At 50.3% G+C, this 24264-nt stretch overlaps 1 protein-coding gene across 2 annotated transcripts in view; it reads right to left on the bottom strand.

Annotated features, from left to right (window-relative positions):
• The window catches only part of NSMAF (neutral sphingomyelinase activation associated factor), a 2198666-nt gene that overhangs the window by 244524 nt on the left and 1929878 nt on the right, over window positions 1–24264 (bottom strand). For both annotated transcript variants that reach the window (XM_069621092.1, XM_069621093.1), the window contains one exon: window positions 14260–14362. In XM_069621092.1, coding sequence (XP_069477193.1) covers window positions 14260–14362 — 103 coding nt within the window. The remainder of the gene's footprint in view (window positions 1–14259; window positions 14363–24264) is intronic.

Raw genomic sequence — 24264 nt, forward strand, 5'->3', positions numbered from 1 at the left:
GGAAGGGGGCAAAAAAAAAAAGAAGGAAATCAACGGGGATTGGGGGGGGCGGTATTTTTTTGCCCCCCTGAAAAGGTGGTGGCCCTCCCCCTCCCACACCAAGTGGAAAGGGGGGCCACCCATTGTAGCCCTCCCTGGGGGCCGATTTATGCCCCCAGGCAGGTGTACATGAGGTGGCCCCCATCCAATTGTAAGGGGGGAGGGCCACCAGGAATAAGTGTGCAGACTCCCCCAAAGGATGGGGCCTGCATGTTAGGGCCCCCTCTCGGGGCAGATGGCTGATCATCTGCCCCCAGGGAAGGGGGCAAGATTTACAAAAAAAACAAAAAAAACAAAAAGGGAATTTTGGGTGGGAGTGGGAGGGCACTAGCCGCTAGGGATTTCTTTTTACGGAAAAGGGGGTGGCCCTCTACCCCTCACCCAAAGAGGAAATGGATGCACCCCTTGGAGCCCTCCCTGGGGGCAGATATCTGCTCCTAGGAAGGGTCATCTGACCCCAGGGAGGGCTGCATCAGATGCCCCCCCTCTTATCTGCCCCCAGGGAGGGCTGAATGAGGTGCCCCCTTGCATTTGGTGTGGGGGGGGGGAGAGGGTCACCCCCCATTACATCAGAAAATTACCTGGCGGTTTAGGGTGCCCCTCAGCCCGCCCTAAAGTGTAGTGAACCATTTTCCATTTTTTTCTTTGTTTACGAAACTTGCCTTGGCGCAAAGGGGCACATTGGTGTACCAATCTGGCCCTGGGGTGCCCAAACCTTACTGCCTGTCCCACAATTTATGGGGGCCCTCTCCCCCCACCCCAAATGAGGGGGGATGTACCTCACGCCGCCGTTTGTAGGAGGCCCAGGGAGGGGCACATTGGTGTGCCGATCTGGCCCTGGGGTGCCCAAACCTTACTGCTCCACCCACTGGGGGGCCTGTCCCACAATTTGTGAGGGCCCTCTCCCCCCCCACCCCAAATGGGTGGCGGTAGCACCTCATGCAGGCCTCCCTGGGGGCTGATTATCTGCCCGTAGGAAGGGGCAAATGGGTATTCACTGGGGGTGAGGTTCAGTAGACCACCAGGGATGGCTTGCATGGGGAGGGCATGCTTGCAAAGTATTTATTTGTATTTGCTGGTGTGACCGTAGGTAACATGTTTTTTGTTTTGTGTACAGCTTTTTCTACGCGAGCAGCTGCAACATTATGCGAGTACTGTTTTTTATTATTCTATGGTTAGCGCCCACTGTCAGTGGAGTGGGTGAGACTGGGGCTGGATTGTTGGTGGTGTGGGTGGGAATGGGCCGTCTGGGCAGATATGTTGGTGGGCTGGGACACAATTGCAGGGGCAAGTCACAAATCACCCCCCATGCCAGCAGAATATTGGTGTTCCCCTGGGAGCGGATCCCTCCCATGTGGGTTGTCCGTCTGCAACCCCAGGCTCCACCTCTGGCTGTGCTACGTTACAGAAGTTACCTCCGGGGAGGAATGGAGATTCTGCCAGGGCTCCCTGGAGCTGCTGCTGTGCTTAGGGGATGGTACACCCACATGGTACATAGATGTCCAAGGCCAGGGATATCACCTCCAACCGTCCTGGAGTTGCGGCTGGGCTGCATTACAGCTTTTCCCTTCGGGGAGGTATTGGCACACTGCCGGGAGTCCCTGGTGGGGAGAAGCTATAACGCAGGGCAGCCACGGCTCCAGCAAAGTCGGCGGTAATATCCCTGGCCTTGGGTACCCTTCTCCCATGTGGGTCTTTGCCCGGGGTTCTGGGTAATAAATTCTGGGCCGATTTGCGTAAGTCAGACCTCTGTGGATTCCCACAGGTGTCCTCTTTTCGGAAATGCATGGGGTTCCCCGTTTTCTTTGCTGGCTTCGACATCCTAGGCCCAAATCTGTAGGTTGCCCATATGAACAAAATGTGCTGTGCCCAAGGCTTGGGGCTACCAGTGAGTTACCCCTTTCCTGTTGAGCCCCCGGTAGGTGCACCCACACATGCGAGGTACCGTTTTCGTCGGGACACCTGTGGGAACGCGGGAAGGTATGACATCTGTTGTTGGCGACGTGTTTCGGTGGGTGGCCAGAGCAAAATGTCTGAGAATCCCCGACAAAGTGTGATATTTGGTGGGGGGAAAAACACAATGTTCACTTTGTCTGGGGTTCTGGGTAATATGTTCTGGGCTGCTGCATGCAAGTCCGACCTCTGTGCATTCCTACGGGTGTCCTCTTTTCGGAAATGCATGGGCTTCCCAGTTTTCTTTGCTGGCTTCGACACCCTAGGCCCAAATTTGTAGTTTGCCCACATGAACGAAATGTGCTGTGCCGAAAGGCTTGAGGTTACCAGTTAGTTACCCTTTTCCTTTTGCAGCCCCGGTAGGTGCAGGTACCGTTTTCGTCGGGACACCTGTGGGAACGTGGGAAGGTATGACATCTGTTGTTGGCAACGTGTTTAGGTGAGTGGACAGAGAGAAATGTCTCTGAAATTGGTTGGAAATAAAGACAATTGTGGCTAGTAAAAACTGGCTGGCTTTGACACCCTAGGCCCAAATCTGTAGGTTGCCCATATGAACAAAAGGTGCTGTGCCGAAAGGCTTGGGGTTACCAGTGGGTTACCCTTTTCCTTTTGCGCCCCCGGTAGGTGTGGGAACGCGGGACGGTAGGCCATGTGTTGCCGGCGTGTTTCAGTGGGTGAGCCGAGTGAAATGTGCGGAAAATTAAAAATGTTTCCCCACATTTCTGACTTTGCGTGGGTGTCTGGGTAATACATTCTGGGCCAATTTGCGCAAGTGAGACCTCTGCGGATTCCCACGGGTGTCCTCTTTTCGGAAATGCATGGGGTTCCCTGTTTTCCTTGGTAGCTTGGACACCCGAGGCCCATATCTGTATGGTGTGCCCGTCTGGAAACAGTGTGAAATTCAGCTGTCATAACAGACTTTGGGTTTACCTGTGTTTTAGGCTTTCTCCTTTGCGCCCAGGTAGGTGGACCCACACATATGAGGTACTGTTTTCATTGGGACACCTGTTGGAACGCGGGACGGTAGGCCATGTGTTGTTGACAGCGTGTTTCGGTGGGTGAGCCGAGTGAAATGTGCGGAAAATGCATTTTTCCCACATTTCGGACTTTGCAGGGTTGTCTGGGTAATACATTCTGGGCCAATTTGCGCAAGTCAGACCTCTGCAGATTCCCACGGCTGTCCTCTTTTTGGAAATGCATGGGGTTCCCTGTTTTCCTTGGCGGCTTGGACACCCTAGGCCCATGTCTGTATGGTGTGCCCATCTGGAAAAATCGTGAAATTCAGATGTCTGAAAAGACTTGGGTTAGGGGTGTGTTCGGCTTTCCCCTTGGCACCCATGTAGGTGCACCCACACATGTGAGGTACCGTTTGCATTGGGACACCTGTGGGAACGTGGGAAGGTATAACATTTGTTGTGTTTTTGTGATTTTCATAACGTTTTGACCCATTTGCTGGTGCCCTTTGTCACACAATCCTTTAATTTCCCAAATGTGCCCTACATTTAGTCGCTGCTTTAGGCACCATACACTTTTGTAACCTGCACAAGTCACCTACCCTTGAAAAGGTCTGCCTGTGCTCTTTCAAAAAATATATGCTTGTTGTTCCTCACTACATTGGTTTTCCTGTTGTACACATGCTAAGTACATCTGTTCAGGCCGTAAGCATAAAACTCCTGTGTACCATGGCTGTGTGTTTGGCTTGTGGTATTACTTGTTTTGTAAAACACTACAAAAAATGTGCGCTTTCCTAACTGCAAGAGTCGGGGGAATGTAGCGTGGCATTGCTTTTCTCAAACTTCATAGAAGCCATTGCCGTACCAAGCCAATCATGTCCACTACATAACTTTTTTTCGGTCATTTTCCCGCTTTTCCCCCAATCTATGGCATTTTCCCCTACCTAGTTGTTGCCCGACCTACGCAAATCACCCCTTCCTAAACTTGGAATTTTGTCTACTTTTCAGAAACGTATGCCTTTCTGTCCTCCAAATCGTCGTTCTTACCCTTTTCTTCCATTCCGTCCATGCATGTCCAATTGACAAAAAAGGCCAAAACGCCTACCTCTCACAAAACGGTTGATAACCACATCAAAATAATGTTTTTCGTTTCCACTCAACCTGTTCTTGAAAGCCAGGAAATTGGGGAATTCAGCACAGCAAACCATTTGTTCCTAGCTCTTACAAGGAAAAAACCACAGGCTTCTTTTTACATCATTTTATTTGCATTTTTTGAAAAAACACAACATTTGGCCCTTTTTGCTCATTTTCACTCACCCCCCTACAGCAACCTAGGATTCCTGGGTGGCGTTACGACCGCCTACATGTGGGAAAAAAGGGGCCAAATTTGGCTGAGATATCTCATGTAACAAAAAAGTTACAAGGCATTGAAGGCGACATACCGAAATCACCAAAAAAGGCCTTGGCACTGGGGGGAAATACCCATGGCAGTTAAAGGGTTAATCAGAGCACATACGCTCAAACCAAACACTACTCGGGTACCGCTGCGCAATCTGACTCACACAATACAAGTAGGCACCCGACACAGGGTGCCAGTGAGACTCCTCCATTTGCAACAGCTCTGCAGGGACTCTAACGATAGGTAAGGCCCTGCACTATGCACTTGTATCAGCTATCACAAGATCAGGACTCTACCCCACGATTTAGTAAAGCCACGCTGCTCACAGACATGCAAGATTTCTAAATCGCAAATAGCCTTTAACCGGAACCCTTACTTCAAGCGGTCTTTCACCCATGTCCAAATCCCAACACACTGCTGCGCACACCAAACACTCTGCAGTGGTTACCCAGTAACCACCTTCATCAAAGGAACCCCCGCCTCCGAACTCCAGCGAGTACGTGCACACACAGGCACCAACGCACAGTGACCCTTCTCAGCAACTTGGACACACGGTTCAACTGTTTTACGGGCCACATCCAAAACAAGGTGATTCTGCTGGACGTAACGACTATATAGCTCAAGGAGCATGCATGAGCATATTAGTGGCTCTCAAAACAGGACCATAACTGACGGTTTTTAGCAATTCCTACCGGCTACCACTGATCTACTACTTGAGTCACCAGGCCTAAACAGAATATCTGAGCAATACGCCCAAAGGAACCAAACACGTGGTCGCAACATATCATATGCTTCACAGGGCTCAAGCTCTATTATTCATGCAAGTCTTCTCATAGACCCACAAGGACGCGCCGAGGTTTCCAACACCATGGGAGGCACTACAACTCACTTTAGCACTGAATCGAACCATTTCACACCCAGCCCTAAGCAAATCCAAGGACCCAAGATTGGGACCCAACAAGAGAATTTCAACCCCAAGGGGACTCGAACAGGGGCAACATCCCCCATCCTAAAACCCATACCCTGGTAAGAGCCACATACCATAGAAGGACAAGTTACTTTCTTACCTGGTAACGTCCTTTCGATGGGATGTTCCGATGACGTATTCCACATCTATGACAGGTAATCACCACAGCTGTGCTGCTTCGGAAAAATGTTTGGCGTCTGCGTCCTGCGTCGATGACGTCGATACGCTGTCCTCCAGGGCCTCCGTCGAGCCAACGTCACTGGATGTTATAAGTAGGACGCACGACGCCCGTAGCCTCAGTTGTAGTTTTTTCCCCAGAACGTGTGGCACCAATCTTCTGCCAGAATGACTACAGAAAGCCTTGCGGAAACGTAAGCTGCAATCGCATAAGAAATTCTGTAGAGGGGCAGGCTGGGAGGGTACGATGTGGAATACGTCGTCGGAACATCCCATCGAAAGAACGTTACCAGGTAAGAAAGTAACTTGTTCTTCGAGGGGATTTGTTTCTCCGCCGTATTCCACATCTATGACAGACTCCCAAAGCAGTACTAACGTATGGAGGTGGGAAAAGAATTTAGAAATTTAGAACGCCCAATCAAATTGCAGAATAGAGGACCGCCTTACCAAAGGCCAAGTCTTGCCCCATGTAAAGAGCCAGGGAGTAATGTTTTACAAAAGTATGGACAGAGGCCCATGTGGCTGCTTCAGAAATGTTACGAATGCAAACACCCCTCTGCAGAGCAGTGGAGGCAGCCACACCCGTAGTAGAATGGCCCTCAAGCCTACCAGAGGGTCCTTACCCGCCAGACGGTAGCATTCCGAGATAGTCAAGATAATCCATCTGGACAAGGTCTGCTTAGTAACAGCTTGACCCAAATGCCCCCCAGCGTATCCTACAAATAGCTGATCGTCCACTCTGACCCGGGACATGCGTGAGATGTAGAAGCTAAACGCTCTCCTAGGATCCAACCTATGGAGCCTCTCCTCTTCCTTACCAGGATGCGGAGGAGGATAATGTGATACTGGAAATGCATCGGAGGGAGAGGGCCTCCGTATCCTTGTCCTTTACCGCTTTTCATCGTGTGTTCTGTCGTGTTTTCCGCGCAGGAGTTCATGTGGGACTCCTGGCGGTGCAGCTCTTTCTCTTTTGGTTTGGTGAACGGACCCGTGGGATACCCTTATGGCACCCATGGGTGGGGGTACAACCCTGTGCCCCTAGTGTATGTTTTTGGGCACCTGTGGGTGGCCCATAGAGCAGGGTATGGGCTGGTGGCAGCTCCATGCTGAATTTGACAGGTGCGCGGAGTATCCTCCATTTTGGGATACCCCGGCCCTGCCATTGGGATCCGTTGATTCCTGATGGAAAACAAGATGGCCCCGGTGGCCTCTTGCTTTCTATTACCCATTACCTTGTTTTCCCAAATCCTGGGAAGCCCTGAATCTGTCCCTTCCCCCTGACTGGCTGTTGGATGGAAGTGCCATATATGGTGGTGTTGTGAAGGCCCAGTCAGACTAGCTGGAGCCTTCCCGGTGATGTATGTTGTGGGTACCTCCTGTGGGTGGGACCTGGGTGAATAGAGTGTTTGACGAATATGCATTCTGTGTTGTGGGTGTCTAGTATCTGGTGGTTGACACAATGACTGAGACAACCCTGCCTGAAACCGGTATGAATGCAGCTTGGAGTGTTGAATGGCTCGGTACTTGTCCCAATACACATAACTTGTTGTGAGTGTCTGGAGAGAAGTGAATGGCCTGAATACCTCGTGTGCCTGATTGGCTGCCTGCCTGCATGAATGCCCGCAGTCGTGATTGGATTGCTTGAGTGTGACCCACCGGAATGAACGGGAGATCAACAATATATCTGGGGAACTCTCACTGCTAGGAATCGTGTTCAGAAGCTGAAGTCCACTACGACGAGTAACTGGATTAACTGACGCTTAACCTTGAAGCCCTGCTGGACGAGAAGAATTGATGTTGCTCTCCTTCACAATCTGAAAGCTGCTGTGCCTCCAAGGACTGACCCAGAGAGGACCTGGTAAGGCGCCCTCTTCCCGAGCTACGAGGGAACATCGTGCACAGCTGATCTTTGCCAACGCTCCCTGGTAGACAGACCTTCGACAGGCTGCCGACCCGATATGGGGACTGCTGCGGAACTCCAAGGAGAAGCACCCGGACTGTTGTCCGCCACTGTCGACGACCGCCGTCGCCGACCGGAGCCGCCGTGCTCCCGTTTGCCTAAGAACTTCAACTGATCATCGGACGCTCTCGTCTGCATCGACATCCGCTTGTCTCCCGCTGGAGAAGGCCAGACCGTTGATGCGCCGAGGAGCATCCACCGGTGGGTTTCCCGCCACCTACAGACCGCAGAGACGCCAACGACTCGACGCCCTTGCTGGGCCACAGTTGTTCTTCATCTCTTTGCGGTCCAGAACTATCATCACCGAGGTGTCCCGCACGCCTCTTCCTTGCAGGACGCCAACGCTCTGTCGTCGACGAGCACCACTAGGAACGAAGCTGCAGCTTCCCTGCCATAGTTCACCCGGTTCACCGTCGGACGTTGGACGACCCGTGACTCCCACCTTAAAGGGAGGGCACTCAAGAAGGGCCGTTGATTCCCCGACACCGAACGCCAAGTTCCCCGACACCCCTCGACGATCCGTGGCTCCCGCCTGAAAGGGAGGCACTATAGAAGGATCGGTCGGTGCATCGTCGGAGAACTCTACTCCACCAGGTACATTGGGGGGGTAAGACCTTAATAGGAAGAAGTAAGACTATCGAACATTATATGGACTGGGCTTGTGCTATATATCTTTATTTACAGGTTGCCCAGGTGGGGGGGATCTCCACACAGAACTGTGTCTAGGTAACGGGGCCAGCATTCTGCCTATTGTTTCAACCATCTTACGTTCCTTCCTATCTCTATTGCTGGTCTACTCGTTATTGATCTGTGTGACATTTTAACCGTACAGTTGATGCACTTTAATGAGATTTGATAACATTAGTGGTACCACTCTAGACGTGTATATATTTATCATTATTGACTTCCAAGTACAAAGTGCGTTATTGTGATCATGTACATACCTTTGAATATTAATTATATAAAGACTGTTTTCAGTAATACAGTGTGTGGACATTCCTTTGTGGGGGTTCGGGGAACACACTGTACTTAAGAACCAGCCCGAATCACCTCCTGAGAAGCTAGGCCTTGATTGCTCGTCCATTGCTACCACAATAAAGAATCTTGGCTGGGGTCCTCTGTGCCTCTCCTCTACCATATAGAGAGCGGAAGTACAGACACCCCCTATCAATCTTTACAGATAGAACACCGGAAGAATGACCTCCTGGCTTAAATGAAATTCCGACACAACCTTCGGAAGAAAAGAAGGACGAATCCCAAGGACGACCCTGTCCTTATGGAGCACCGTGAAGGGTGGAGTGATAGTGCCTGCAACTCACTCACTCTGCGAGCGGAAGTAACCGCAACTTAAAATACAGTTTTAAAGGTCAACAGTCTCAAAGGACAAGAATGTAAAGGCTCAAACAAAGCTCCCATTAGGAATTTTAGAACCAGGTTCAAATCCCAACTGGGCACCTGGAAAGGTGACGGTGGGAACACATTAGTGAGCCCTTTCAAAAACTGAGCAATCAAAGGAATCTTAAAATAAGAACACTCCTCAGACGAGTGCTTAAAAATGTACAGCGCAGCCAGGTAATCTTTAATGATACCCACTTGCAGGCCCTTGTGGGCTAATGAAAGCAAAAAAGACAGAACCACAGGAATGGCACATGAAAAAGGATCCACATTCTTAACCCTGCACCAGTCTCAGAACTTTCTCCAACGGCAATGGTACAGGGACAGGGACTTTGTTGCGGGCCTTCTGGCCGAAAGCAATACCTCCATCACGTCTTCAGGGAAGTCCCAATCCTTATACCTCAACCTTTCGGAAGCCAAGCATGAAGGTTGATGGACTTGACCTCTGGATGGAGAAGCTGACCTCCCTACCGTGAGAGCAGATCGTCTCGGTAGGGAAGACGGCGTGGAGGGCAGATGGACATGTCGAGAGGGTCCGGGTACCACGTTCTCCTGGCCCATGCCAGAGCAATGAGGATCATTCGGGAACCGAACCTCCGTAACTTCTGCAGCACTTGCGGAATGACGGGACTGGAGGAAACGCATACAGCAGTGGGAAGGACCATTCCACTACGAAGGCGTCCCCTAAGGCTCCTCTTGGAGGAAATTCCTGCGAGCAGAATCTTTCACACTTCCGGTTGACGCCGGTGGCAAAGAGATCCACTTGTGGGGTCCCCCAAAGGGCGAAGACCTCCACGAGAATCTAGTGGGCCAGCTCCCACTCGGGAGAGACCGTGCTCTGCCTGCTCAGAGCATCCGTCGCCACATCTTCGTCTCCGGCCAGATGAACTGCCGAGATCGAAATTTCCTGCTGGATGGCCCAGAACCAGAGCTGCATCGCCCCTCTGCACAGAGGTAGTACATGGCCATGGCCACTGTATTGTCTGTCAGAATCAGGACATTCTTTCCCCGCACAGCCGGAAGAAAAGCCTTCAGGGCTAGCCTGACAGCCCTCAGCTCCAACAGATTGATATGGAGTCTGGACTTCGACAGAGATCAACGACCGCTGACTGTCAACCCGTTGGCATGAGCTCCCCATCCCATGAGGGATGCATCCATCACAATCGTCACCTCCTGCTAGGGTAGCCAAAATAGAGCCCCTTTCATCAGATTGCCTTCGACGGCCCACCACAGAAGATCCTGGGGCGACCAAGGGCGGCACCTGAACTGGATCCGACATCCTGCCGGAGGCCTGCGACCACTGCATCTTGAGAGCCCACTGCAAAGATCTCATCTGCAGCCTGGCCTCTGGCAGCAGAAGAATGCAGGATACCATGAGGCCGAGCAACTTCAAGAACTTGAATGCCGAGAGACACTGGGCGCATTGAAACTTGTCCACCATCTGCAGAATGTGATGGGCCCTCACCTGGGGAAGTGAAAACTGCCCCAGAGATGTGTCGAGCATTGCTCCTATGTACTGGAGCCGCTGGATAGGTGTCAAGTGGGACTTCTTTAAGTTGAGGGAGAAGCCCAGCTTGTGAAGGGAGTAGCAGGTGACTGACAGATGATCCAGGACTTGCTCAGGAGAGCGCACCCTGATCAACCAATCGTCCAGGTAGGGGTAGATGTGAATCCCCCCTTTCCTGAGATACACTGCCACCACCACGAGCTTGGTGAAGACCCTCGGTGCGGAGGTCAATCCGAACGGCAGGACCCAAAACTGAAAATGCGAGTCGCCAACTGCAAACCTCAGGTACTTCTTGTGCTTGGGATGAATCGGCACATGAAAGTAAGCGTCCTTGAGGTCGAGAGACACCAACCAGTCCTGAAGTTGAAGGGCCTGGAGGACTTGAGAAAGAGTATCCACGCAAGTCCATGATGGGTCTTAATCCCCGTCTTTTTTCGGGATAAAAACATATGGGGAATACCATCCCTTGTTCCTCTCCGCTACAAGCACCAGTTCTATGGTGCCTTTCTCCAGCAGGGATTTGATTTCCTGCGCAAGGAGCGGATCCGGACTCTTCAAAGAGAGATTCCCCGGTAGATTGTCGTGAGGCCTCTGCCGGAAAAGAAGACAGCAGCCATGGGCTATGATCCCCAGAACCCACACATCTGAATCAATGGCACACCATTCTACAAGATGCTGCGCCAGCCTTCCTCCAACTGGCGAACCATGGGATATGGCCTCATGACTGAGCTGAAGCGGTTGCGGCACTGCCTGAGGGCAAAGAGGCAACTGCACAAGCGGCTTTGGCACCTCGAGTACCTTGTTTTCCACCTCTGGTACTCCTACGTTGGCCCCTTTGACTGGCCGCTCCCCTCGATCTACCAAAAGACGAGTAGTATCGAAAGGAACCTCCCCTCCATTGCTGTCCCCTGGGACGAAAAGGTGGAGGTTGGCGGACTGCAGCGGTCAATGACTTCGCTGCAGCTTTGGAGGTCTGCAACCTCTCAAGGCTCTCGTCAGCTTTGCTGCCAAAAAGATGTACACCATCAAAGGGCATGTTGAGAAGCCGGGCTTGTACATCAGGAGCAAACCCCGACTTCCGCAACCACGCAAATCTGTGCATCACGGTGCTCGCCGCCATGGACCGGTTGACACAGTCTGCCATGTCCAGACCCGACTGAACGGATTCACACATGGCATCCTTGCCATCCTGAACCATAGCAAGGAAACCATCCCGTTCGTCCCCTTCGGGAATATGTTCAGCCGCCAAAGACACACAATTCCACAGAGTGTGAGTGAAACGTGCTAAGGCACACACCGAGTTGGCTGCCCGTAAAGCCATACCCCCTGAAGAAAACACTTTCTTCGCCCAGCCATCAAAACGTTTATCGTCCCTATCAGGAGGGGTGGTGGGGTACGATGCCTGCTTTGCTGGGGCCGTAGCCGCCTGCACCACCAAACTCTCCGGAGTGGGGTGCGTCGTCAAGTAGCAGGGGTCGCTACTGGCTGGACGGTATTTTTTCGGCAACAACTTGCTCACTGCCGGGAGACTCTCCGCAGCACCGGGTCAGTGGGTGGACCTTGGTCAAGGATATCTGTCCGGTCATCCTGCAGAAAATCCACTTGTGGCGCAGACCACCCCAAGTACTCCGTCACGCTCGACATGAGACGCCGGTATGAAGACTCAGCGTGCGTGCCATGCTCAGGCCTACCGAACTCAACCTCCGGAGAGGTGTCCAGACCACTGGCGTCGTGCAAAGACTGACGCAGGTCTTCCAACTGGCTATGAGCAGACAAGAGTTTGTCAGGAACCAAACCTTCATCAGACCCTTCATCCACCTCAAAGATGTAATCCAGAGGCTGGAATAAATTCCTGGATGAAGGCACAGAAAAAGGTTCAAATACAGGCCTCACTGACTTCTTTAGGGCCTTCCTCAGAGTTTCCACCGATGCACGGGGTACCTCCGGTAAAGCCTCCACAAAAGGCGTCGAGGGCTTCGACGGAATCGGCGTCGAGTGTGGCGCCGATGGCTTCGACACAGGCCTCGAGGGCGGTGCCCCCAGCGTGTCCTTCGACGGCCTTGGCGTTGATGGCTTCGATGACTTCCTCGGAGGCGGAGCCTCGAGAGAGTCCCTCGACAGACATGGCACTGATGGCGTCGACGTCTTCTTAGAAGACCTCACAGGCTCCGACGGTCTCGAGGACCGGGACCTGGTTTGGGCATGGCTAGAGCTATCTACCTTGTCCGATCGGGACCTCGATGGCTCCCGATGATCGCGCCGACCGCCCGAGCCCAAAGACGTGCAAGCGGTGGCCCTAGCGTGTTCCTTGCCAGCTTCTCTCGAAGGCGCGAACAGAACAGAGCACTGCGATTCGAAAATCGCCATCATTTCCTTACGAAATGCGTCCCATTCCGCAGGAGAGGAATGCTTGGTAGGGCAAGCTACCCGCCGTCTGGCGGAGTCCTCGGACGAGGACAGGGAAGGCGACCTGTGACGGTGCTTCCGCGAGTGCCTAGAAGAGGCGGAGGAATGGCAGGAACCACTCCGGGACCGAGACCCCCTGGACTTACCCTGACGCGGGGAGTCGCCCCTCGAATCGTCGGTCGAAAGCCCAGTAGATTTCGACTTTCGGGGTTTGGAAACCCTACCCACAGATAGCTTCTACTTCCGCTCCCACAAGGCCTTCGATGTCAAAGACTGGCAATCATCACAGTCATCCGTGGCGTGGTCCTCGCCAAGGCACCAGAGGCAGACGTCATGCGGTACCGTAAGCGACATCTTGGAACTGCAGTCCCGACACTTCTTGAATCCTGACCGCGGGTAGAAGAAGACAAAGACATGATATCTTCATAAACAACCAAGTTCGAAGAACTGATAGAAATCAGAAGAACCGAGGCGTGCGGAGATCTCCGAAGCGAACACGTTTGCGGAAAAAACAGAACCGAGGCTACAGGCGTCGTGCGTCCTACTTATAACATCCGGTGAAGTCGGCTCGACGGAGTCCCTCGAATGACACCGTATCGATGTCATCGACGCAGGAACCGAAAATGTTTCTGAAGCAGCACAGCTGTGGTGATTACCTGTCATAGATGTGGAATACGTCGGAGGAACAAATACCCTCGAAATATATTATCAACTAAACCTAGGTTTCAATTAGCTAACCCGTTCCTGTTCTTCTTCTTCCCCCTCTTTTCCTTTCTCTACCGCTCACGATCTGGCACTGCCCATAACAGTTGTAACAAATGTACATACCATGAACTATGAATGTAATACAACCTATGCTGTAATATAAAATATGTATGCCTCACCTATACTTAACTACTCACCTGTTAAACGCATGTCACTTACCTCACATATGTCATGTATACCAACCAACTGCTGAATATGTGCAATTGTAATTTTAAAATCAGCCTTGATAAAGACCCCTTGAGGTCGAAACACGTGTCGGCTGACCACCACTAGACTGAGTCTACACTGTAATAAGAAACTCACTGTAACAACCGCATTTAGCGTGGAAATCAATTCATATACAGGATTTTCAAATTAATGCATTGAGAGGTAACCAGGACTGTCTCCCTATGTGTTATCTGGTACAACTACCCTTGCCCTACTCCATTAATATCTACCAACAACCTAACTTCTAACATCAAGGTCATGTGAGGGCGTCAGGTTAGGGCCATGACAATGACCATTGTGGCTGTTTTAAGATTTCTCAGACCTGTCTGCTGCTGGAGATATGTAAATCTACGAGGAATCTGTAGGAGAAAGGGATACATTGAATATTATGTTCATATTCATACTCACATGAAGCTTTACCACATTTTTCAATGAAATTCACAAAGTCACGCTGCACAATCATTATGAAAAAAAGAGCCCGAATGTAAACTGATTCTCTCACAATAAGGTTAAATATGTGCCATCTTTTACCTTTGTGGTTGTCCTGAGAGAATAGACGAGATTAGTGTTCCTGTCTGCACATCAATTACTTTGAGAAAACCATCTTCTCCTGCGCTGAGTATATGTCGACTGTCTATTTACAAAGAGGAAAAGCAAACACTTTGTAAGCATAGCAAATATAAAATGTAAATGTTATACAAGTATTGTTTCTTCCAAAATTGTATAAATGAATTGCAAAAATTTAAGTTAAATTTCAAACATCCCAACTGGGTTTTAAAATAACCGTTCATTCGTCACAACTGAGAATATGTATACATTCCATCGAAAGATGAGGCAGAGTCCCTAAAGGAGGAAACGGAGTGGGACGGAGGATCTCTGGGGGCTAGCGGAAACAACCACCTACATGAAAGAGGAAAAGGGCCCAGTATTGCTTTGAGACGAGGGACATAATATGAGGGGAATACATTCCAAGAAAATTGACCATAGGTAAGTTTTGCAGTTTTTCCCAATACCAGCAGATGATTTGCTGAAAGCTTTGGGTACCATGTGAAAATTCACACACTGGGCACGGCTCTTGACAAGCGCATGTCGGGAGCACAAGCATTGAACTGCTTTATTTAAAGGAACCAGGCAAGAAGCATGCAGCAACAAGAGAAAAAACAAAGATCAAGCAAACACACAGTGTGCAGGTACGTGGACATGAGCAAACAAACTCATTAGGAAGCTTTGGGAGCAGGAGCGCTGGACCACTCAGCCACCATGAAGCAGATGCCTGATTCCAACATGCAGAAAGACTATTTGAGCCCTCGGGCAGAGGGGACCAGGGCAGGGATCAAAATGATTAACAGCAGAATTCAAAACACCTAAACATATGGGAGAACACAAAGCACATACCTGAGGAAGTAGTGGAATCATTAGTGATACATCAATCAGACATACAAACACACTACTGGGGAAACAGATCCCCTCAACCCCCATTAATTCTCTTCTTGACACAATTAGTGCTAAAGACAAACTATTAAAAGAGGCAGAGACTTTCAGACTTTCAAGGCGAATAGGACCATGTTCTCAAGAGTTGACAACAGAAAAGTGAAAGGAGCAAGTGTGGCAGACAGAGTGCAAGCAGCGGACAAGTCAATTAGACCACATTGTTAGAGAGTTGGAAAACAGGAGGTGACTAAGCCAAATAGGCTCCCTATGTTGAAGCTCTTACCTGCAGATGGAATTGGAATGAAAATCTTTCTTGGGGCCCTGGCCCAGCAGCCGGCAGGTGCCAGAAGATACTAAAGAGAGAAAGTAGGTGAATCGCCTTCCAGGGCTGTAACGAAGTACCATGTTTTAGGCTAGCGGATGGCAATGGGAGATGTGGGGAATGGGGACCAACACCCGCTGAATGAAGTAAGCCACAGAAGAGGTGAATGGGGGAGTCCCCATGATACCTTTCCATCCCTAGCTTGCTTTGCTGGAACCCTTTAGTAGCCTGGAAAACCTATTTAGTTAAGGAGGCCCATGTGACGGTTAAGGAGAATCTAGCACTCTCTTTGAGAAAAGTGCCTTGGCAGGTTTATAAAAAGAAGTGTTATGGACTTCAGAGAGGAATAATATATCATTCAACGGTTTAGGAGTCAGCCTGTGTAGCTCACAACACTGATTTGATGTTTTTTCCCCTTGCTGGCTGCATACTTGCTCCAGCAGGTATTTGTGGAGCTCCAGATCGTGATGGCAAGAGATAGATGGAACATCGCAAGAAGACAGCCATTTTCATTTGTGCACCTACTCACAAGCCTTATCAACCAGAGTTTATGTTTATTGAGTTTATATAGCGCTTTATACCAACAGTTACAGTAATGAATGAAGCATAATTTACAAACATGAAACAAACCAGTGGTACAGTATTTAGAACAATTTACTTAGAGGGGGGTGGGAGGAGAAGGGGGGGGCGGGTGACCTCCTACGCACTATGGTGGTTCCAGTGTCCAATTTAAGGTCCTCGGGAGGGGGGGGGGAGATGAAGGGAAGGGGGGATAGGGGTATGAGGGGGGAGAGAGGTAGGGAAGGCGAGTCGGGGGGAGTGGAGAATAAGGGCTTTCAGGGAGGAGCGGAAAGATGGGTAGGTGGGGGTGGAGCAGATGGAGAGAGGTAGGGAGTTCCAGTGGAGGGGGGCCAAGAGTTGGGAGGAGCGGAAGCGTGAGGAGGCACAAGGGGGTGGGGGTACAGTGAGAAGGTAGAGATCAGCTGAGCGGAGAGAGCGGCAGGGAGAGTAGAATGAGAGGAGGGAGGAAAGATAGGGGGCGCAAGGTCATGGAGAGATTTATAGACAAGGCAGAGGAATTGAAATTTCAATTGTTAGAGGAAGGGGAGCCAGCCGCGTTGAGAGAGTGAGGTAGAAATAGAGTCTTATTTTTTTTTAAACATATTTTTATTGTTTTTTACATACAAACAACATGTGTTTTAGCAGAGTAACATCCCTCAAGTCCCCCCCTCCCCGGTAGACCCACTCGATGTTGCTTTAGTTCTCGGGAATGTCTATGAATTATATATGTCTGTTATTCTGATATTATGCGGGCACCATTGTTCCATATAGTCTGATTGTAGGTATTCCAAATCCCCCACCCTACCATTCCTTCGTGAAGGATTCGTTTGAGCCTTGTAAAATATGTGTAATCTTGGGAAATTGTCGCCCATAAAACTCCTCCATTGTGCCCTATTATAATTCTTGGCCTGTTGGTCTTTCATTCCGCAGAGCCAAACTTTCTCCCCCAGCTATTCCACCTCTGGGAACATCTTTTCATTTCCGCCTTCACTTCAGACCAAAATCCTTTGACCCTTTGGCAGTCCCACCAAATGTGCTTCCACGTGCCTGCCAATGAGCAACCCCTCCAGCAGCGATCGCAAGATTCCAGATACATAGTGCTGAGCCTTTCCGGTGTGTAGTGCCATTGGGTAACTATTTTCAGCCACTTTTCCCTAATTTGCAGTGACCGGGTCAGTTTTGGTATGCTAGTCCACAACTCCACCCACTGCTGTTTTGGAATCTCTTCCCCAAGTGTTCTCCCCCATCTGATCATGTAGGCCCATTTAACTTCTTCATCCTGTGCGTTCATAAAGTTATAGAGAGAGGAAACTAACTTCTTGGATCCGGAGTTGGTTAGTAGGTACCTTTCAAATGGAGTTAGGTTCCTTGTAGCCGCTTCAATGACCTCTGGTGTCGCCAGCCAATGTCTGAGCTGCTCATATTTGTACCTGTCCGCCTCTGTCAAGTTCAGCATGGATTTACATTTTCCGAATGATCTTATTTCTTTATCTAGGAACATTTCCCCAATTTTTGTGCACCCTGCGGCTTCCCATTTCTCAAAGGCCCCACGTTCCAATCCCGGAGGAACTTGGGGGTTCCGACAAATGGGTGTGAAGGGGGCTACCACTGTGGTTATGACGCCCTTCCGCGTTTGATCATCCCAAGCTTCTAGTGTAGTTTTCATGACCTCACTAATGCAGAGATTAGGGTGTCTATGTTGTTTAGGTTTCCATAAAACTTGCTCCAACGGAGTTCTGGAGACCGCCCTATCTTGAGTTACCCATATTGTTTGTTGATCTTCCCCCAGCCATTCCTTCAGTACCCATAATTGCGCTGCTTGGTAATATTTTATGAAGTTTGGAAGGGACATTCCCCCCGCTCTGGTAGGTGCCGTGAGGGTGGCTCTGGCGACCCTTGGGGGTTTCCTCTTCCAAATATAGGACGAGATTGCCTTTGACAGTGCCTTGAAGAAGGATCTTGGGACTGTTATTGGGAGAGCGTGAAAGTATTACAGTTACCGGGGGAGAATATTCATTTTCACAGATTGAATTCTACCCCACCATGAGACCGTTAGCGGGCACCATCATTCCAAATCCTTCTTCACTCGTTCCAGGAGTGGAGGATAATTTCCCTTATATAGCAAATCCACCTTGTGTGTGAGTGTTATACCCAGGTACTTGATACCCTCATCAGTAATTTGTAGACCTAGAGATGCTGCCTCCCTTTCCAGTTCCCCTCTCTCACCAGCCAAATGTAGTATCTCCATTTTTTTTCGGTTTATTTTTAGGCCAGACATCTCCCCGAAAGCTTCCAGTTCTTTTATGGTCTGCGGTGGGGTCCTCCCCGGGTCTTCTAGGACCAACAACATGTCATATGCATAGGCTATTACTTTGTGTTTATGCCTGCCATCTCAATCCCCCTTACCAGGGTAGACTCCCTGATTCTAATTAGTAGCGGCTCAAGAAAAATGGAAGGAGGGGGGTAAAGAGGGCATCTCTGTTTGGTTCCCCCTGTAATCATTACTCTGTCTGTGACCTCACTGTTTATTGCTATTCTTATTGATGGGGAGTTGTAATTGGCTCTAACCATGTTTATGTAATGATCTCCAAATCCCATGTGTCTCAGTGTTTTAAAAAGTATAGACCACTCAACCCGGTCAAAAGCCTTTTCAGCGTCTAAGGAGAGCAGGATTGCTGGCGTGTGTGTGATGCCAATTTTTTCCACTAGGTGTATTAGTCTTCTTAGATTGGCATGCATTTGCCTGCCTGGAATAATGCCCGATTGGGCAGTAGTGGGGATAACCTAGCGGCCAGAATTTTGGTGTATATCTTAGAGTCCAAATTTTTCAAGGCAATAGGACGATATGAGCCTGGGAGGGAGGGGTCTCTACCGGATTTATGAAATACCAGAACCTTGGCTTCATTCATGGATGGGGTTACGTTTCCGCTTTCTTTAAAGGTATTTAACAGTCTTGTCAGAACTGGGGTGAGTATGCCCGCATATTTTTTATAAAAGGGGGCTGCAAAGGCATTTGGGCCAGGAGCTTTGTTGTTTGGGAGTCCTGCAATTGCCCTCTACACTTCTTCTTCAGTAATCTGGGTCTCCATTGCCAGTTTGTCCTCCTCAGATATTTTTGGAATGGGCAGGGATTGTAGGAACCGGTCTTGGTTGTCTTCATCCGGGCACTCCGTAGCATACAACTTTTGGTAGAATGCCTTAAAGGCCTCCCCTATATCCTGGGTGCGCGTTTGTGTCTCTCCTTGTTCATTTTTGATATTCATGATGGTCATTGATTTTTGTTTTGCACAGAGTTGTCTTGCCAGATATCTGTCTGCATAATTGGCTTTGATGTAATATCGTTGCTTGAGATAGAGGAGGGATTTCTCTGCCTTTTTATTGCGCAGCATTTCCAGTTGTCCCTGCGCATGTCTCAAAGCTTTCTTGAGACTTCTGGTGGGGTGGGTCATTAGTTCTTCTCGAATGTCTGTTACTTTCTTTTCAAGTTCTCATTCCCAGCAGTGCCTCTGCTTGTCCTTGGAGGCTTTCAGAGCTATCATATGTCCACGGATCACCGCTTTAAAAGCTTCCCAGACTGTTCCCAATGGGACATCCCCTTTATCGTTTTGTGCAAAATATTCAAGGATTTTGTCCCTTATCGCTTCTCCCGTCACCGGGTCTGTGAGCAGATCATGTGGTAGCCTCCACCGCCAAAGTCTTTCCCCCTTCCCCGGGGTCTGAACTTCCAACCATAGCGGGGCATGATCTGACATCGCTATAGGCCCTATTTCCATTCCTTGAATTTTGCCCATCAGCCCCACCGACACCCAGAAGTAGTCAATTCTCGACATTGTGTTGTGTACATGTGAGTAGTATGTGAATCCGCTGTTTTGGCCCTTCAATTCCCTCCATACATCGCATAGTGCCATCTGGTCCATCATATGCTTGGACGGTGCACCCTGGCATGGGGTCCCCCTGCACTCCTATCTAACTGTGGGTGCCAAGCTACGTTTAGATCTCCCCCCAGTATTACCTCTCCTTTTGCAAAACCCTCTAGCTTCTCCATCATGTCCGCAAAAAGCCGTCTTGACCCGTGTTGGGTGCATATATCGCCACCAGGGTGAGACAGCTACCGTCTAGCATGAGGTTGGCAAACGCATACCTCCCTTCCCTATCTGTTAGCTTGTCCATTAGTGCTGCGTCCGCTCCCCCTTTTATTGCTATCAGCACCCCAGCCCTTTTATCCATAGCATTTGATTGTGCCCATATCTTGTACCCTCTGAGATATACCTTCTGTTTATCCTGGGCTCTTATGTGTGTTTATTGGAGCAGCAGGATATCCGCCTACTCCCTCCTGAGCATGCTCTCTAACTTTTTCTTCTTCACAGGAGAGTTCAGGCCTCTTACGTTATATGATAAAATTCTAAATTTCCCCATCTCGTCTAGCCCGGATTAGATGTCATATGATCCAGAGTGCTGTGAGCCCTTCTTTCTTCTGGAGTTCCCCACCCCGCCCCCCCCAAACTCCCCAACAAATAATAACTTTGAACCAACTATAATCCCGAGGAGGGCCCGGGTACCTAAGAATGCTAGGGCGTTGAGCCTATCACTCCCTGCCCTGAGAGAACTCGGGTTAAACTTTGCGGGGAGTCCTAAACCCTACATCTTCCTCAGACCGTACCGAGGACCCGTTCCTAGTACCCTGCCGGGCCGCTGGGTATTGCGTTCTCCGAATATCCTTCAGTGTTCACCTCTCTAGCCTCCTGTAGTTAGATTCTGTCCCCTGCGACTCAATCTTGCCTGTGTTTCCCCTCTAGTCTGCTGCTGTCTTCTTGGTGCTTCACCTTCCATTTTGTTTCCTCTTTTGCCGTACCTCTTCCCATCCTCACGGCCTCTTGTGAAGTTCCCCCCTTGCCTTGCTGCTCCTGCTTTCCGTCCCCCTCTACCTGGAGGTCTATAATGTGGAGCCCTTCTTTACAAGTTGTCACTCTTCTTTGTTTGCCTTCCCGCTCAAACAGCAGTGCAAATAGAAACACCCATTTGTACCTTATTTCCCTCGCCACCAGCTCCTTTACCAGTGGGGCCATCTCTCTTCTTTTTAATAATGTCACTGATGCCAGGTCCTGGTATAGCTGAATGTCTACCCCATTCATCCTTATGTGGTCTGCCTGCCTCGCCCTCCTTAAGATTTGTTCTTTTTGCGGGTACGAGGAGAGGGCTACCAGCACATCTCTAGGTCTTTCCCCTGGGGCGCCGGTTCTTTTTCGGCCCACTCTGTTGATCCCAATGGTATCCGCTTCTTGCGCCTCTATGATGTCTCTGAACACCTCCTGGATCGCATTTTTAAGATCCTTCTCCAGAACCGACTCCGGCATGTTCTTAATACGCATATTGTATCTGCGGGATCAGTTTTCTAGATCCTCACATTGGATCTCTAAGTTGTGGATCAGCCGCACCAGGTGTTCCTGCGTCTCGCTGTTTTGCAGTGCTTCTTCTTCTGCGTTCTGAACTATTCTCTCGAGCGTGTCTGTCCTTTCTTCCAGTTTGGCCACATCTAACTTCAGTTCTTGGACCACCTGCTTAATGTCATTCCTCATTGTGGCGAATTGGTCCTGCACCGTTGACATGAACTTGTCTTGCAGCTCCACAAACCATGCATGCATATCATCCCTTGATGGAGGAAGGTTGCACGTGTTGGGGGGGGGGGTGCTGTCAACTGTGGGGTCTTTCAGTGCCTTTCTCCTGGTGTTTACCGGGGTATCCAATGACCACATATGAAGCATGTTCGCGTTCTGTTTGGTAGATTGTAGGTTTGATTGGTTTGAGCCCCCTTTCCCCTTTGACTTGGACATAGCTGCCGTGTCGTGGCCCCCCAATGAGATTGCATGCTTTTGGGGGACATCTCTGCTATGCCCTTGGAGTATTGACTTTGTTGCCCTCCTCCAGCTGAGATGGGAGGAAACTGTGGGGTGGCAGACCTTGATACCTTGATTAGCTGTGGAGGGGATACAGCCCTCTTGCTCCTTAGAAGCGCTGGGGGCTGTGGTTCTGGGGGAGAGGTCCTTCACTTTTTGCACCATCTATTCTTATCCACCCTTCCCCCGCAGTATGCGGCCTTGATGGTGTATTTGAGGAGGGGAGTCTCTCACAAGATATGGCTTGAGGGCTTGTGTATTTACTGGGGGGGGGTGTCACCTGCCGGGAACAGTTACCCCTTTGCCTTCTTTGCAGGGGGATGGGCACCAGGGGGAGAGCCGCTCACCTTCTGCACCCGCCAGTGCCTGTCAGCTGTGTGCCTCGCAACACGAGCACGATGCTCTGCTTCCTCCACCAGCGCCGCTCAGCGAGCCCCCCCCGGCTCTATCTGCTGGGCGCCGGAGCGGCCGCGGGATCTCCGCAGCACAGGTGGGAGATGGGCCGCTCCTCGCGGGTGCCGGTCTGTGTGCACCACGCTGCTGGGCTCCCAGCCGTTGCCTCCCCCTCCGCCCCCTGTTGCTTCTCTCGGCGGCGCGGCTCCAGCAACGCTCCTCGGAGGGGGAGGGGCGCCCTTGTCTCTTTGCTTCCGTGTCGCCTCTGTCGACACCGCAGGGACGTATTCCCCTCTCCTCAGCGTCGGCGGCCTCTGCGGGTTATCAGCTAGGTATTTTAATGGGTTTTCCTTCGGCTATTCAGCTTAATGAAGTGCTTTTCTGCTGCCTGGCAGGAGCGAGACTCAAACCCATCTCCCTGCGCCGGCGGCCATCTTGGAACCGGTAGATGGATTTTAGGGGAGTCAGGTGAGAGACAGGGAGTCCAAAGAGAAGAGAGGAGCAGTAGAAGAGACGGGAGAAAATAAGGGAGGAGATTACGAGTTTAGAAGCGTGGAAGGTGAGGGAGGGGCGGATCTTGCAGATGTTGAAGAGGTGGTGCCGACAGGCACGAGAGGCTAGAGAGATGTGGTTGGAGAAGGAGAGAGAGGAGTCAATATGGAGGCCAAGGTTGCGGGCATGGGTCGAGATGGGGAGATTGGAAGGGGGAAAGTGGATGAAGGGAGGAGGGGAGGTGAGCGAGTGCTAGGAGGGAAGAAAAGCACTAGGAGTTTGAAAAATTGTGGGTGTTAGAGACAGCAATGCTTACCAGACTGGGAAGAAACAATGAACAAAACACCACCGCATGTCAAGGGACAGGGCAGCAAGTCTTTTGAGTTCAATATGTTCTCCTTACTTAATTTAACCTCAGTAAGCGTAGGCAAGCGTACCCATGTCAGGCCTCACTCACAGCTTTTGCAACACACAAAGGATTTGTAGTCCCACAAGGCGAGCACCAATCACAGCCCCTCGTCAAACACAGCCACCAGCTGAGGATTTGTATTCAATCAAGCAGCCAACACGTTGTTACAAGGGTCGATAAAAGGGGGCAGAATAAAGGAGGAGTGTGGGAGTCCAGATTTAGAAGTGAAGTGAAAGGCAGAGTGAGGCAGGGCAGAAAGGGGAAAAGTTGTTGAGAGGAGAAAGTGGAGGTGAAGGAGAGGAGCAGAACTGAGAAGGAGAGGAGAAGAGAAAGGAGGAGAGGAGGTGACAAAAGTGAGGAGAAGTCAGGAGAATGTCAGAAAACACTGAAGAGCAGTGGAGTAGTAAAGGGAACGATGTGGAAAAAAGTAGCGAGGAAGAGTGAACTGAGAGAGAGGAGAAATTACTTGCTGGCAATATTCTTTCGATGACTTCTTCTCCCACCGATTCCTCATCTTAATAGCTATCCAGCGTCAGCTTCTCAGAATTTCTTTCTTGACAGGGGGCGCAGTGCCCCTCAATTATATCCTCGACGACTTCCCCCTCATATATGGAAGCGCCATTCCTCGATCGCCCTCAACAGAGCTAACTACTGATTCAGCAACTTCTATGCTTTGGTCTCACATAACAAGAAATCACAAGGATGTAACCACATAAACAGAGGGAGTGATCATTATTCAAAGCCACATATATATGTTCTACACCTTAACATATACCACGTGACCTACTGCAAACAAAACCAGCCCCATTTACTCACTAATGTAGAAGCCAGTTCAAGTATGAAGTATCAGTTTCACACCGACGGCTGCAGTCCAGAGGTTACTCTATCCTCTTCACAGCTCTCTGGATTGATCACCACTGCTATGATTGGTGCAAGTTGGGCCGGGAGTTTCACCACTTTAGCACACCTACACCTCCCCTAAAGGGTCCTGGAAGGGTCGCAACTACCTCTTCAGTCGAGCACCAATGCCATCC

The sequence above is a fragment of the Ambystoma mexicanum genome, chromosome 5q (genome assembly GCF_040938575.1).
Source record: "Ambystoma mexicanum isolate Mex_15411 chromosome 5q, UKY_AmexF1_1, whole genome shotgun sequence".
Lineage (NCBI taxonomy): Eukaryota > Metazoa > Chordata > Amphibia > Caudata > Ambystomatidae > Ambystoma > Ambystoma mexicanum.